The sequence below is a fragment of the Centroberyx gerrardi genome, chromosome 10 (assembly GCF_048128805.1).
Source record: "Centroberyx gerrardi isolate f3 chromosome 10, fCenGer3.hap1.cur.20231027, whole genome shotgun sequence".
NCBI lineage: Eukaryota > Metazoa > Chordata > Actinopteri > Beryciformes > Berycidae > Centroberyx > Centroberyx gerrardi.
This window is the reverse complement of record NC_136006.1, coordinates 1,798,336-1,810,902: the sequence shown is the minus strand read 5'-3', so window position 1 is coordinate 1,810,902 and position 12,567 is coordinate 1,798,336. Positions and strand designations below refer to the sequence as shown.

Genomic DNA, 12,567 nt, shown 5'->3' with positions numbered 1-12,567 from the left:
TCTCCCATACCTGCGCTGGTTTTCTCTCGAGCCTTATATTACCAGACCGTTTCTGATTCAGACAAGACTGCTTATGAATTGACAGCTTTCAAGACAGAGCTTCATCATTCTGTTCGCGGTCCCTCACTAGTTCTGCATTTACATGGAGCCTTTTAATCAGAATAGTAGCCCAATCAGAATAAAAATGCCTCATATAAACGCCTCAATCAGAATAAACTGGCCGATCCGAATGAAATTTCATTCCATTTGAGAGGGGTGTTTAACCCTTTCATAATCCGGTCGATGGATACAATTTCGTCATGTAAACACTCATTCCGATCACTTTCCTTATCTCGCCTCTTTCTGCACATGCTCACGCATTTAATGTAAGTAACGTCAATTACGTTACCCTTTTTTTCCGGGAGGATTGGAATGGATGTGCTTGTTATTAACCCCGGGGCGCTCGGGCTTGATGTAGGCGGCGCAGCCCGTTTTTATATCAAGTCCTGACTCCGCCTCTCCGGGCCTGTTTCGGTTTACAGCGGTGAAAATTACAAATGGACCCAATCATTGCGGGGGCAAAACAAAACAAAACGTCTTCGGAGGTCGGTAGTTCCGAGTTGGAACTACCGACCTCCGATCTAAATGCGTTCCAGTGCGTCTTCTTGGGAAAACATGGACGCAACAGCCTTTACCCATTAACGTTAACGGTAACTATCTGACAGCTCTAGTTACGTTAGCAGGCAAGTTCATACAGCAAAGACTTCTATCTACTAACGAAGCACAAGTCACTGAATTACGTTACAAAGGGAAACTACAAGTTGTTACAACAGGTCTTCATAACACAAATACTACATATCAAGTAAAATCAGCCTACAGATTGATGCTGTGACGTCAGCTGTGTTTATGTCGGACAACTTGGGCGGAAATAATTTTGGCAGAGTTTCCAACTGGAAACTCCGACTTGAACGACCGTTCTGTTGCACTTTTTCGTGTTGGAAGTCGTTTTTCTCAGAGTTCCAAGGACAATGGAATGCAGCATCAACTCCACTCCTCCTCCGACCTCGCGATGGTTGTAAATAATGTCTGTAACCATAGTAACGTTTACTTCAGACCAATATGGCGGCTACCATTGCCTGTGTTATCAGTTTACACACCAGTAACACCAGTAACCAGAGGCGTCAATTTATCCATAAGATCTTAATAAACCGCCACTGACAGCGGCGTCATATTCTCTTTTTCCACCGCATGGACTTGATACTTTTAACCGCGACATTTGGGCCGGGCCGAGACCGCAGAACTGGTGGAACAACCTCAATGTTGAGGAAACAGACTGGATAGAAAATTTGAGAATGTCTCACAACACTTACCTCCGTCTCTTTCAAAATAAGGATAATAATGTTATGTAACGTAACGAGTGTATTTTGATTTCACCACTTTCCATTTTCCTGTTGCACGCTACACACCTGGCTCATCCGGGTCTCGAGTGAACGTCGGTGTCAATGACGTCATAACGCCAGTCAGGCAAACTAGGATCTAGGATTACTGATTCCGCCCTCTGGCGTTTAAAGTATGTAAATGAAAACAAAGAGTAGTCTACATTTTGGTGGCGCAGCTAATTGATAAGCTTTACTTGATATCGCAAACCATTTTTCACCTCCACAATGCCTATCGTCACGTTTTTGGATCGCGAAATTTCGTCACACGATATATCGTTACACCCCTATATAATATCCATAGTAACCATAGTATCTGGTTAGCTATCACTGTCTTCTTGTTAACAAATTTTATCTGCACTAGCTAACATATCTAGTTGAAGCTAGTCTTATTAGTATCTAGTAGTTGCATGTTAACATGATCAGCTGCTTTGCTAAATTAGCCTGCGGGATAGTTAGCTCGTTAACAAAGCTAAAAACCAACTGTTTGTTCATTTTAATGGAGCTCATTCCTTGAGTTGTCTGATTCCTCGAGCTACAATTCGTACTGTTTTGGAGTACAGACTAGAACGTAAGACAAGACAGTTTCCTGTGTCACAGTAATTAGAAACAAATCTACCTACTGCAATGCCCTTTTTACTGGCCTCCCTAAAAATTATGTTGAGAGGCTTCAACTTATCTAGAACTCTGCAGCTAGACTTTTAACAAAAACAAGGGAGCGAGAGCATGTCACTCCGGTTTTAGCTACATTGCACTGGTTATCCTTTAGAATCGATTTTAAAGTCCTTCGACTTGTATACAAAGCTCTTAATGGCTTAGGACCGGCCTACATTACAGAATCCCTGTTGTACTGTTTTTGGTGAAAAGCCATTTGATTATTTTGCACCCTGGTCCTGGAACAATCTCCAGTCAAAGCTCCAGCTCGAACATTTTATTCCCCTAAATCAGTTCAAACAAATTATCCACAGTCTTATGCAAGATGTGCGCTCCTGTTTCTGATCTAAATTGTGACCATTTTTGTTGTACATATTTTAGTATTTTTCTTTTTTTGTACTGTTTTGTATGTTTTATTGTGTAACCCCTGCTGCCATTTCTTGGCCAGATCTCCCTTGGAAAAGAGATTTTGAATCTCAATGGGACTTCCTGGTAAAATAAAGGCTAAATAAAAAAGATAAAAATACAACTTGGCTGGAATGTAATAAGAACACCAGCAAAAAGCCTAAAATGTCAATGGCAAATCATGAACAATGGAAGGATTGCAATTGATATTCTAGATGTAAAACTCGCTATGAACAGCAGAGGAAGAAACAAGAAACAGACTGTCTGATAGAAACTGATTGCTGCAGCTTTATTTCATGTTTATTCATATCTGATTTTATCAATGACATAAATAATGAGTAAATCCTGACTAGCCCTGTATGGCTTGTAATGGAAACCAGGCAGACAAGTTCCATTCAGCATGGACAAAACATGAACATGAGGACAAAAAAAGGTTTTCATTTTACTTGTAATCATGCTGTTGTACTTTACAAAACATATTTCAGCTCATCTGATTTACACAGAATAAATAATTAATATGTTGTAATATATATACATCGCCCTATAGTAGTAATATGTTTACAAATTCGCTGTGTTTTACCAAAGTATATTTTCTTGTGTCTGTCCAAGCTTGTGTTTAGTCGTTTGATTTCATTGACTCATAACATTTCATTAACTTCATAGAAAAGGTTTCATGTCAGTCACTCCACAGTCTCTCTACAGTATGTTGGCCTCACAGGAGTCAGGCTGCAGTATGTGAAGTGTAACAGTGAGTTTAATAGCTTTTCTAAACCACGGATAGAAAAAGGCATAGATCACAGGGTTTAGACAGGAATTACAATAAAGCAGCCAGGACCCAAAGGTTGAATATGAAGCACCGATTGAGGTATCCTGGCCTGCAAGAGAGGGATAGTAATATGGACAGAAACACGTTAGAAAAACAACTATGACAATACCAAGAGTCCTGGCTGCTTTCCTGTCAGATTTCTTAGCAGTTACAGTCACTGAACGCTGGAGTGTGACAGCCACAATGTGGGATCGCATGGCACGAGCCTGAGACACAGCCACCACAAATACTCTCATATACAGAACTATGATGACAGTAATGGCACCAATAAAGGTCACAACAAGGTCAACAGCTCCTGTGATGTAATTCAGTCCAACCACACACTCTCCATAGCAGGAATTATACCTGTCTGGTTGTTTCAGGAAATCATTTAAAATCAAACAGTTGTAGAAAGCAGAACAGACCCAACACAGAGTAACAGAGAATTTAACTCTTCTCTGAGTGATTTTGGTGGGGTAACACAGAGGGTCACAAATAGCCACATAGCGGTCGACTGATATGAGCACCATGTTTCCTACTGAGGCAGAGGTAAGAATAAAGGAAGCATAGCAAATGAGAACACACATGAAGTCCCCCAGAAACCAGCAGGACTCTATACGGAGGATTTCAACTGGCATCAGCAGGAGGCCCACAAGGAGGTCTGAGACAGCCAGGGAGAGGAGGAGGAGGTTGGTGGGGGTGTGGAGCTGCCTGGAGTGGGAGAATATCATCATTGAACATATTATCAGTAGCAGTAATAGTGGGAGAATTTCATTAATAGTTGTTATGGCAGTCTCACACGTAATGTTGCCATTAGTTGTAATAGTAATAATAGTATTACATAGTATACTATACTATATATAGTATATTAAAAGCATTATCAAAATTCCTTAATGTATGCAAAAGCCTAAATCTTTATATGACTGCCTGTAGTGGGAGATGGAGATGATGACCAGCAGGTTGAGAGACACGGTGAGCAGAGAGATGGAGGACAGCAGAATGTAGAGGAGCATGGCCTCCGAGAGAGGATGCATCTGCTTCCTGCAGGAAGTGTTGAGGAGCTGTGGAAAGCAGAGTTCACCTCCTTCCAGGGTCTCCATCATCAGAGAGAGAGGAGGAGAGGAGAAGCTGCTGAGGTCTGGCAGCTTTCTGACCAAAGCTCTCTATCATACAGATGATTTATCCACACCCTCAACCCCCCCACCCCTGTTCCCTTGCTCTTGCTCTCTCTCTTTCTCTGCATCTGTTTTTCTCTCTATAGCACAGAATTATGTCCTTTGACCCTCCTTCCCTCTATTGCTTTCTGCAATTACCCTCTTCATCTCTATCTTCACTCTCATCTTCCCTTTCTCTCTTCTTCCTCACCTCTCCCTCCCTCCTCTCTTCCCAATCTCATGTACAATAACAGTCACTGTTGACTGTGTTGGTAGCTTAATTCATGGTGGTAAAGTAGTTTTGTCTGTTAACTTTTACATTGATATGCCAGGGACTGGTGGAAGGAGGAGGAGAACAATACCTATAACCAAAACAATATCAATGAATGGTCAACTGAATGCAGCACTGGCCTGTCTAATGAAGGACGGGAAACTTACTTTTTTAACAGTGGCTGGCAAATCCTCAAATTCACACAGAACCAGAATCCCCAAATTTTTGTCTGAGAGTGAAAAGTCACAGTTGTGTTCCGCAATGATACCCGGTCACAGAGGCTTCTCTCTGTTGAACTATCCAGGAAGAGCACTCACTCTGACCACTTTTAGCCCCGTGACAGCAGGAGCTCTACGGATGGTCTTGTCGGTCGGACGGTTGGTCAGTCGGTTGCTCTGTTCACCAATTTATGGGTCACGTGGGCCGCAGGGAGTTAGACTACAGACTCGGAAACGGGAGACCTGAGTTTAATTCCTGGCAGATACGCATCCACAAAATTCAATGCCGGTGCTAAATATTGGTGCTAGGGAGAAAAGCTAGGTACAATACAGACTAAACGGTAACGTTAGGTCCGAGTGAAGCACTTTCAGCAGAGCCATTTCAGTTTGTGTGACGTAGCTCTATGCATAGCAATGTAATCACATGTTACCTCTTCCAGAATTGTGGGCCCCAAACTGTAGTTGGGAGCGCACTGGTCTCTTTAGACTAATGTAGGTTATTAGCCTGGCTCGTAGCTGGTAACTAGCCTTAGTGGTCCGGACCAACTCTGCTGATGAAGGATGGTAGCGAGACATCGAGGTGGCGTTCAGAAACAAGAACTTTATTTCCTCTGCAGCAGCGAACACAATTCACGGCCTTTTAACACTGTTACCCTGCAACCTGAGCTTATCTGGACACTTTTACACTGGCTACCATAACTTACTACCTGTAGCATATGTTGCGATAACATACAGGTACTCTTCATTTTTGCACATAACACCAGATGAACTACGTCACACCTACACAGGTTACCCACATGGCTGCCGTCCTTAAAGGAAAAGGCTGGGCCGGTAACACTACCCCCACTCTGGATGATGATTAAACCCTTAACATCACAGCATTGTTACACTTTACGAAGGAAAACATGAGAACATTATTATACTAAAACATTCCCCATGATAACCCTTGTCCCCACAGTCCTTGAATGGGTCCTTCTCAGTGGAAAGCAACTTAAGGTAAAGGGGCAATGTCCATAAAATGTCCATGAAAGCATACTTCATATCCTTCTTACATAAATGTAACCAAGTGTACATAACATAACATCCATACACATACTGAAGAGGGTAATACTGTTAATTAAACCACTTACAGTAACTCAAATCTCGTGTGACATTACTCTTAGATATCTGACTCTAAAGGAGCAAAAACAGGGTAATCCTTTCAGTTAAACAAATTAAATTTTCCCTTTTCTTTTTGTTTACTCACATACCTACTGAAAGCTTGACAGTTACTTAACATGCACAAGGTGTCAAAACAATAGTATGCAGCCCAATAGTAGCCAGATTATTCGTTACTAACAGCTAACTAACTAAAGTAGGCCCCTAAGATATAAAACAGTATACATCTCAACCTTCACACAACAGTCCAAATACAACTTGGAATATTACAGTCCTGGAACTTTTTTTTTTTTTTTTCTCTCTCTGAGGAGGGCAGCGATCCGCCTACACCCTGACTCAGGTTAAGTTCTTCTTTCTGTTGTGTTCAGTGACAAACCCAGTCACCAAACATGTCCGGTGCTCTACGGACCCTCCGGGGTTTTCGTAGAGGTGTGGAGTTCAAAAGAGGACAACAGGCTTGTCCCCCGGCAGGATGCTGGGTCCCAGCCTCATCCAGTTGAGGCTGAGCAGGGCTGTCAGGAAGCTGGCTGCTGCCTGGTGAAGCTGGTGGTGAAGAGTAGAGACCCGGGAGGGCCTCCACAGCAGGATCCTCAGTCTCTGATGGAGTGTCCCACAGGTTGAGGGGACCGATGTCTGGGGCAGAAGAGCTGAGGTCTGGCAGAGGGGGTGGCACCTCCACTGGTGCCCATGTGTCTGCGTCTTGGAAGACCCAGCCATTGTCCAGCGGGGTCCTCGAATAGTAAGGCTTGAGCTTGTCATGATGAACTACTTTGGCCTTTGTCCTCGGCCCCTTTTGAATCCGGTAGACCAAGTCGTCCAGCAGGCCCACGATGAAGTAGGGACCCTCATATGAAGGTAAGAATGTTCGTACTTTATTTTTCACTCTCTTGGCGCCTTTAATCAGGTACCATACTGCATCGCCGACTCTATGTTGGACTCAGCAAATGTTCTTGTCATACTGGCGTTTGGCACGCTCAACAGATTTTCCAAGAGCCTCCCGTGCCAACTGGTGAGAGAGCTCCAGCCGTTCTCTGAGCTGCATGACATAATGTGGAGGGGTGTTAACATTGCCAATGTCAGGTGGCAAACCAGCAACCAGGTCAACTGGCTCAGTTATTTCTCGCCCAAAGAGCATCATGTTGGGTGTCAGGCCTGTGGAGCTGTGTTTGGTTGCACGATACGCCATGACTGCATATGGGATCATCACATCCCAGTCCCAGTGGCACTGCTCAGCCATGGTAGCCAAGATCTTCTGTAGGGTGGCATTAAAGCGCTCCACTTGGCCGTCCGACTGGGGGTGAAATGGGGTGGTCCGTGTCTTTTCAATTCCCAGCAGTTCACACATTCCCTGAAACACGGCTGATTCGAAGTTGGTGCCCTGGTCACTGTGCAGGCACTGTGGGGCTCCGTACCTACACACCCACTCAGAGGCAATCTCTTCAGCCACTGTCGATGCCTGCTCGTTTGGAACTGGGTAGGCTTCCACCCATTTGCTGAAGTAGTCCTGTACCACTAGTATGAAGTGGTTGTGCCTCTCCGTCTCGTTTAGTGGTCCCATTAGGTCGACTGCGATCCTTTCCATGGGGGCGCCGACTCGCACTGTGCCCATAGCAGCTGGAGGGGTTTTCTTAGGGCGAGCCTTTGCAGCACAACTGGTGCAGGTGTGGCACCACAAGGTGACATCGCCCTTCATGTTGTACCAATAGCATCTGGTCTTAAGGCGTGCAAGGGTCCTCTCCACCCCGAAGTGGCCACCCACTGGGCCATCATGCATCTGTTCCATCACGGAGGTGCGGTACATGTGGGGCAGCAGGATCTGTGGGTAGAACATTTTCCCTTCGGTGCAGTAAAATTTCCTCAGCAAGACTCCATCTTTCTGCTAGAGCCTTTTCCACTGCGCCCAGTAGGCTTTGGTGGCAGGACTGCAGGGTGCTATGTCAGCCCATGGCGGCCGGCCTCTCCCTTCGTCCATCCACTTCCTCACTGGTGCTATGTCTGGGTCAGTCACTTGGGTGCTGTTCAACTGCTCTTGGGTCCAGCCACAGAACAGATTAGTGTGGGGTGATTCATTCACCTTGTGGATGCTTGGATGGGACAGAGCACAATCACAGCTGTCGTCACTGGAAGTGTTCACTACCCTCACCAGAGGAAACTCTGGCTCAGCTGCTGGGCTGCCCCCATAGCGGCCATCGGGCTCAACTACCCCCACTGGAGGTCGCTCTGTAGGAGATACCATGGCAACCCCTTCAGCTGGACTGTCGGCCAGGTTGCACTGCACCCCCTTGTGCTGACGCTGGTCACTGAGGTTGGGCGCTGGCACCGTACATGGATACAACTTCCGGCAGGGTCTCCTAGAGAGTGCGTCCGCACTTTGGTGGTGTCTCCCTGGACGATGGAGCACCTGGAAGTCATACTCTGCCAGTTTCTCAAGCCAGCGGGCAAGCTAGCCCTCTGGCTCCCTCATCCTGGTCAACCAGCGCAGGCTGCTGTGGTTGGTCCGGATGGTGAATGATCTCCCTAGCAGGTACTGTCTGAAATGGGAGGTGAATTCCACTGCCGCCAGAAGCTCTCATCTGATGGTGCAGTAGTTTTGCTCAGTAGCTGACAATATCCTGCTCCCGTAGGCTAGAACCCTCTCCTCGCCCCCTTGCACTTGAGAGAGGACTGCTCCGATTTCCCAGTCACTGGCGTCGGTGTCAAGGAATAACTCGCCACTGTCAAGGGGATAGCCTAGAACAGGTGCTGATGTCAGCCGACTTTTCAGTCCCTCGAATGCCTCCTGGCATTCGTCTGTCCAGTTAAAGCGTGCATACTTTTTGGTGAGTTCATGGAGCGGCTTGGCCACTGTGGCAAAATCTTCCACAAAACGTCGGTAATACGAAGCCAGCCCGATGAATTGGCGCACCTCTGAGATGTTTTGGGGTGTGGGCCACTCGATCACCTTTTGAACCTTTTGAGGGTCGGTGGCGACACCTTTGGCGGAGACGATGTGCCCCAGGTAAGCCACTTGCTCCCGGAACAGGCAGCACTTGGAAGGTTTCAGCTTCAGGTTAGCTTTGCGTAGTCTGGCGAACACTTGGCTGAGCTGCTCCAACATTTCGGTGCCATCCCGCCCCACGACTATAATGTCGTCGAGATACACCAAGCACGTCTCCCACTGCAACCCAGCCAGGACACGATCCATGAGCCTTTGGAACGTGGCCGGCGCATTACAGAGTCCAAAAAGGCATCACGTTCAACTCAAATAGTCCTTTCCGGGTACAAAAAGCAACGGCTTTGCGGGCCCTCGATGTCATTTCCACCTGCCAGTACCCTGATGTTAAGTCCAGTGTGCTGAAGTACTTGGCGGTGGAGAGTGTGTCCAGGGTGTCCTGGATGCGTGGCAGGGGATAGGCATCCTTAATAGTCTGTTCATTTAAGGGCCTGTAATCCACACACAGCCGCCGGCTCTGATCTTTCTTCCTTACCATTACGATCGGTGCAGCCCAGCTGCTGTTGCTGGGTTGGGCTACACCGGTCTCCAGGCTCTGCTGCACCTGCTGGTCAGCTGCAGTCTGTTTGTCTCTGGCCATTCTGCGCGGTGGCTGTTTCACAGGTGGCCCTGGGGTGATCAGGATATCGTGCTGCACCAGGCTAGTGCAGCCAAGGTCAGTGGGCCCCGTAGAAAAGACGTCACTGTAGGACTGTAGCAGGTGGACCAGCCTACCACGGTCATCCTCGGACAGGCTAGTGCAGCTCTCAGTGTACAGGACCTGCAGGTGGCTGGGTACAGAAGCAGAGACAGGGTTAATAGGCTCAGGCGCCGCTGGGGCCCTTGGTGGCTGGAGCCCCACCTTCCCCAACGCCTTTGCTGGCTGAAGAACCCCGGCTATGGCCCCTCTCTTCAAGGTGACAGATGCAGCACCAGGGTTGAAGATTCTGATGGCGATGTTGGTGGATTGCTGCGTCTGCAACACTAGGACATGGTGCTTCTCGATGATAATAATAATAATAATTGATTACATTTATATAGCGCTTTTCAAGGCACTCAAAGCGCTTCACATATCGGGGGCGGGGGGACTCAACTCATCCACCACCGGTGTGTGGCACCCACCTGGGTGATGCACGGCAGCCAGTTTGCGCCAGAACGCTCGCCACACATCAGCTATCTCAGTGGAGAGTAGAGGACTGAAAGAGCCAATTAGGTAACGAGGGATGATTAGGTGGCCATGATGGAAGGAAGGCCTGTTTGGGAATTTTTGCCAGGGCACTGGGGTTACACCCCTACTCTTGCAATGAGTGCCGATGGGATCTTTACTGACCACAGAGTCAGGACCTCGGTTTAACGTCTCATCCGAAGGATGGGGCTCACTCACAGGACAGAGTCCCTGTCTCTGCCCTGGGGCATTGGGGATATGATTCATGAGACCAGAGGGAAGAGCACCTCCTACTGGTCCTCCAACACCACTTCCAGCACCAGGTGGCCTCCCATCCAAGGACTAACCACAGCCAGACCTGCTTAGCTTCCCAGACAAGCTAGCGATGTGATGCAGGAGCTATGGTGCTGGCAAGTGATGAAACCTTTGGTTGGGCTCAACATCAGGTCTCCATCAGCAGCATGGTGGAGGCGGGCGGTGCCAGGCACTACATACTCACATCCCGCCTCCAACACTGTTGTCCGGGCCACCCTGACAATGTGCACCTCGGGTTGATGGCTGGGTTTAAACCGAGGTACTTTTTTGCCGAAGAGGGTTATCTCTCGGCGACCATAGTCCAAGTGGGCACGTGCCTGCCGCAGGAAGGGGTGCCCCAGGATAACCTCAGTGCTCTCGGCTGTGTCGGCCATGATGAAGTTCACATTGGTAACTCTGCTCCCAACTTGCATTGGTAGAATGACTTCCCCCAGGACTGCCAAATCCCCAGGGCCGATGCCCTGCAAGATCTGTGCGATGGATGGCTGTATTGGGGGTCTGGACTCAGTGGGAATGGAGTTGAAATGATGGAGGGGCAGCACATTCCTCCGAGCACCAGAGTCTAGCAAAGCACACATTTCTAGTCCATATATCAATATTCAAACACACATATCATTTTCCTGGCTTCTGGTACAGGTGACATGTTGACACTCAGAGCATGCTGTTTGGGTCGACGGGGGGAAGGGCAGTTTTTCTGCAAATGTCCTACACCCGAGCAGTTGTGGCAGATGACCTCCCCCCAGTTCATTTTTACATCTTTGTTTTTCTTAGGTCGCCACTGCTGGTGAAATCTTGGCGCCCTCTCTGGCGGGTCGGTGGCCCCAACAGCTACCCCCACTGGCTCCCCACACACCAGCACACTAGCATTTTCACGTACCGTAGCTGCCCTGGCTCTCCATTCCGTAGAACTCCGTTGACCCGGCTGCATCAGCGAGTTTGATTCCTGGCAGATACGCATCCACAAAATTCAGTGTCGCGGGACTGTTAGACTTTTAGTCTTGATTAAATATTGGTGCTAGGGAGAAAAGCTAGGTACAGTACAGACTAAACGGTAACGTTAGGTCCGAGTGAAGCACTTTCAGCAGAGCCTTTTCAGTTTGTGTGACGTAGCTCTATGCATAGCAGTGTAATCACAGAAGTGGAGGAGAATCACATGAATGCTCAAGGGCTGGGTGCACGTGTGGCCGTTTTTCAAAAGCAACACCTGTAGTGAAGATTTGCGCTAATTACTGGTGTAAATATAGGTTGGTAGCTTGGTAAGCTTGGTTCACTTCCCTGATGACAAAGAGCATGTAGGGGAACATGAGCATCTGCTTCAGTGTCTGGTTGAAACGCTCCATGAGGCCGTCTGTCTGCGGATGGTACACTAAGCTGTGCAGTTGCTTTACCTGGAGGAGCCTGCAGAGGTCAGTCATGAGCCAGAGGATGAAGGGGGTGCCCTGTGTGCCAGGAGGTCCATAGGGAACCCTATTTGGGAGAAGAGGGTTAACAGCTCTCAGCATTCATAGCTTTGGAGGTGGCCTTGTGAAGAGGGATGGCTTCCGGATATGGGTTGCATAGTCAACCAACACAAGGGTGTACTCATGTCCCCTGGTGTTTTGACCGCGACATTTGGACCGGGCCGAGACCGCAGAACTGGTGGAACAACCTCAATGTTGAGGAAACAGACTGGATAGAAAATTTGAGAATGCCTCACAACACTTACCTCCATCTCTTTCAAAATAAGGATAATAATGTTACGTAACGTAACGAGTGTATTTCGATTTCACCACGTTTCATTTTCCTGTTGCACGCTACACACCTGGCTCATCCGGGTCTCGATTGAACGTCGGTGTCAATGATGTCATAACGCCAGTCGGGCAAACTAGGATCTAGGATTACTGATTCCGCCCTCTGGCGTTTAAAGTATGTAAATGAAAACAAAGAGTAGTCTACATTTTGGCGGCGCAGCTAATTGATAAGCTTTACTTGATATCGCAAACCATTTTTCACCTCCACAATGCCTATCTTCACGTTTTTGGATTGCGAAATTTCAT

At 47.6% G+C, this 12,567-nt stretch overlaps 1 protein-coding gene and 1 long non-coding RNA gene across 2 annotated transcripts; both read right to left on the bottom strand.

Annotated features, from left to right (window-relative positions):
• Positions 1 to 3,170: 3,170 nt before the first annotated feature.
• On the bottom strand, positions 3,171 to 4,382 carry LOC144539905 (trace amine-associated receptor 13c-like). Its single transcript, XM_078286223.1, has 2 exons — positions 4,207 to 4,382; positions 3,171 to 3,990 (listed from the first exon to the last, which is right to left on the bottom strand). Exons 1-2 carry the CDS (start codon positions 4,380 to 4,382, stop codon positions 3,171 to 3,173), a joined length of 996 nt encoding a protein of 331 aa, XP_078142349.1.
• Positions 4,383 to 10,062: 5,680 nt separating this feature from the next.
• Positions 10,063 to 10,620, bottom strand: LOC144539845 (uncharacterized). Its single transcript, XR_013505124.1, has 3 exons — positions 10,382 to 10,620; positions 10,170 to 10,346; positions 10,063 to 10,139 (listed from the first exon to the last, which is right to left on the bottom strand). It is a non-coding gene; the product is annotated as an uncharacterized LOC144539845 (long non-coding RNA).
• Between the last annotated feature and the right edge of the window lie 1,947 nt (positions 10,621 to 12,567).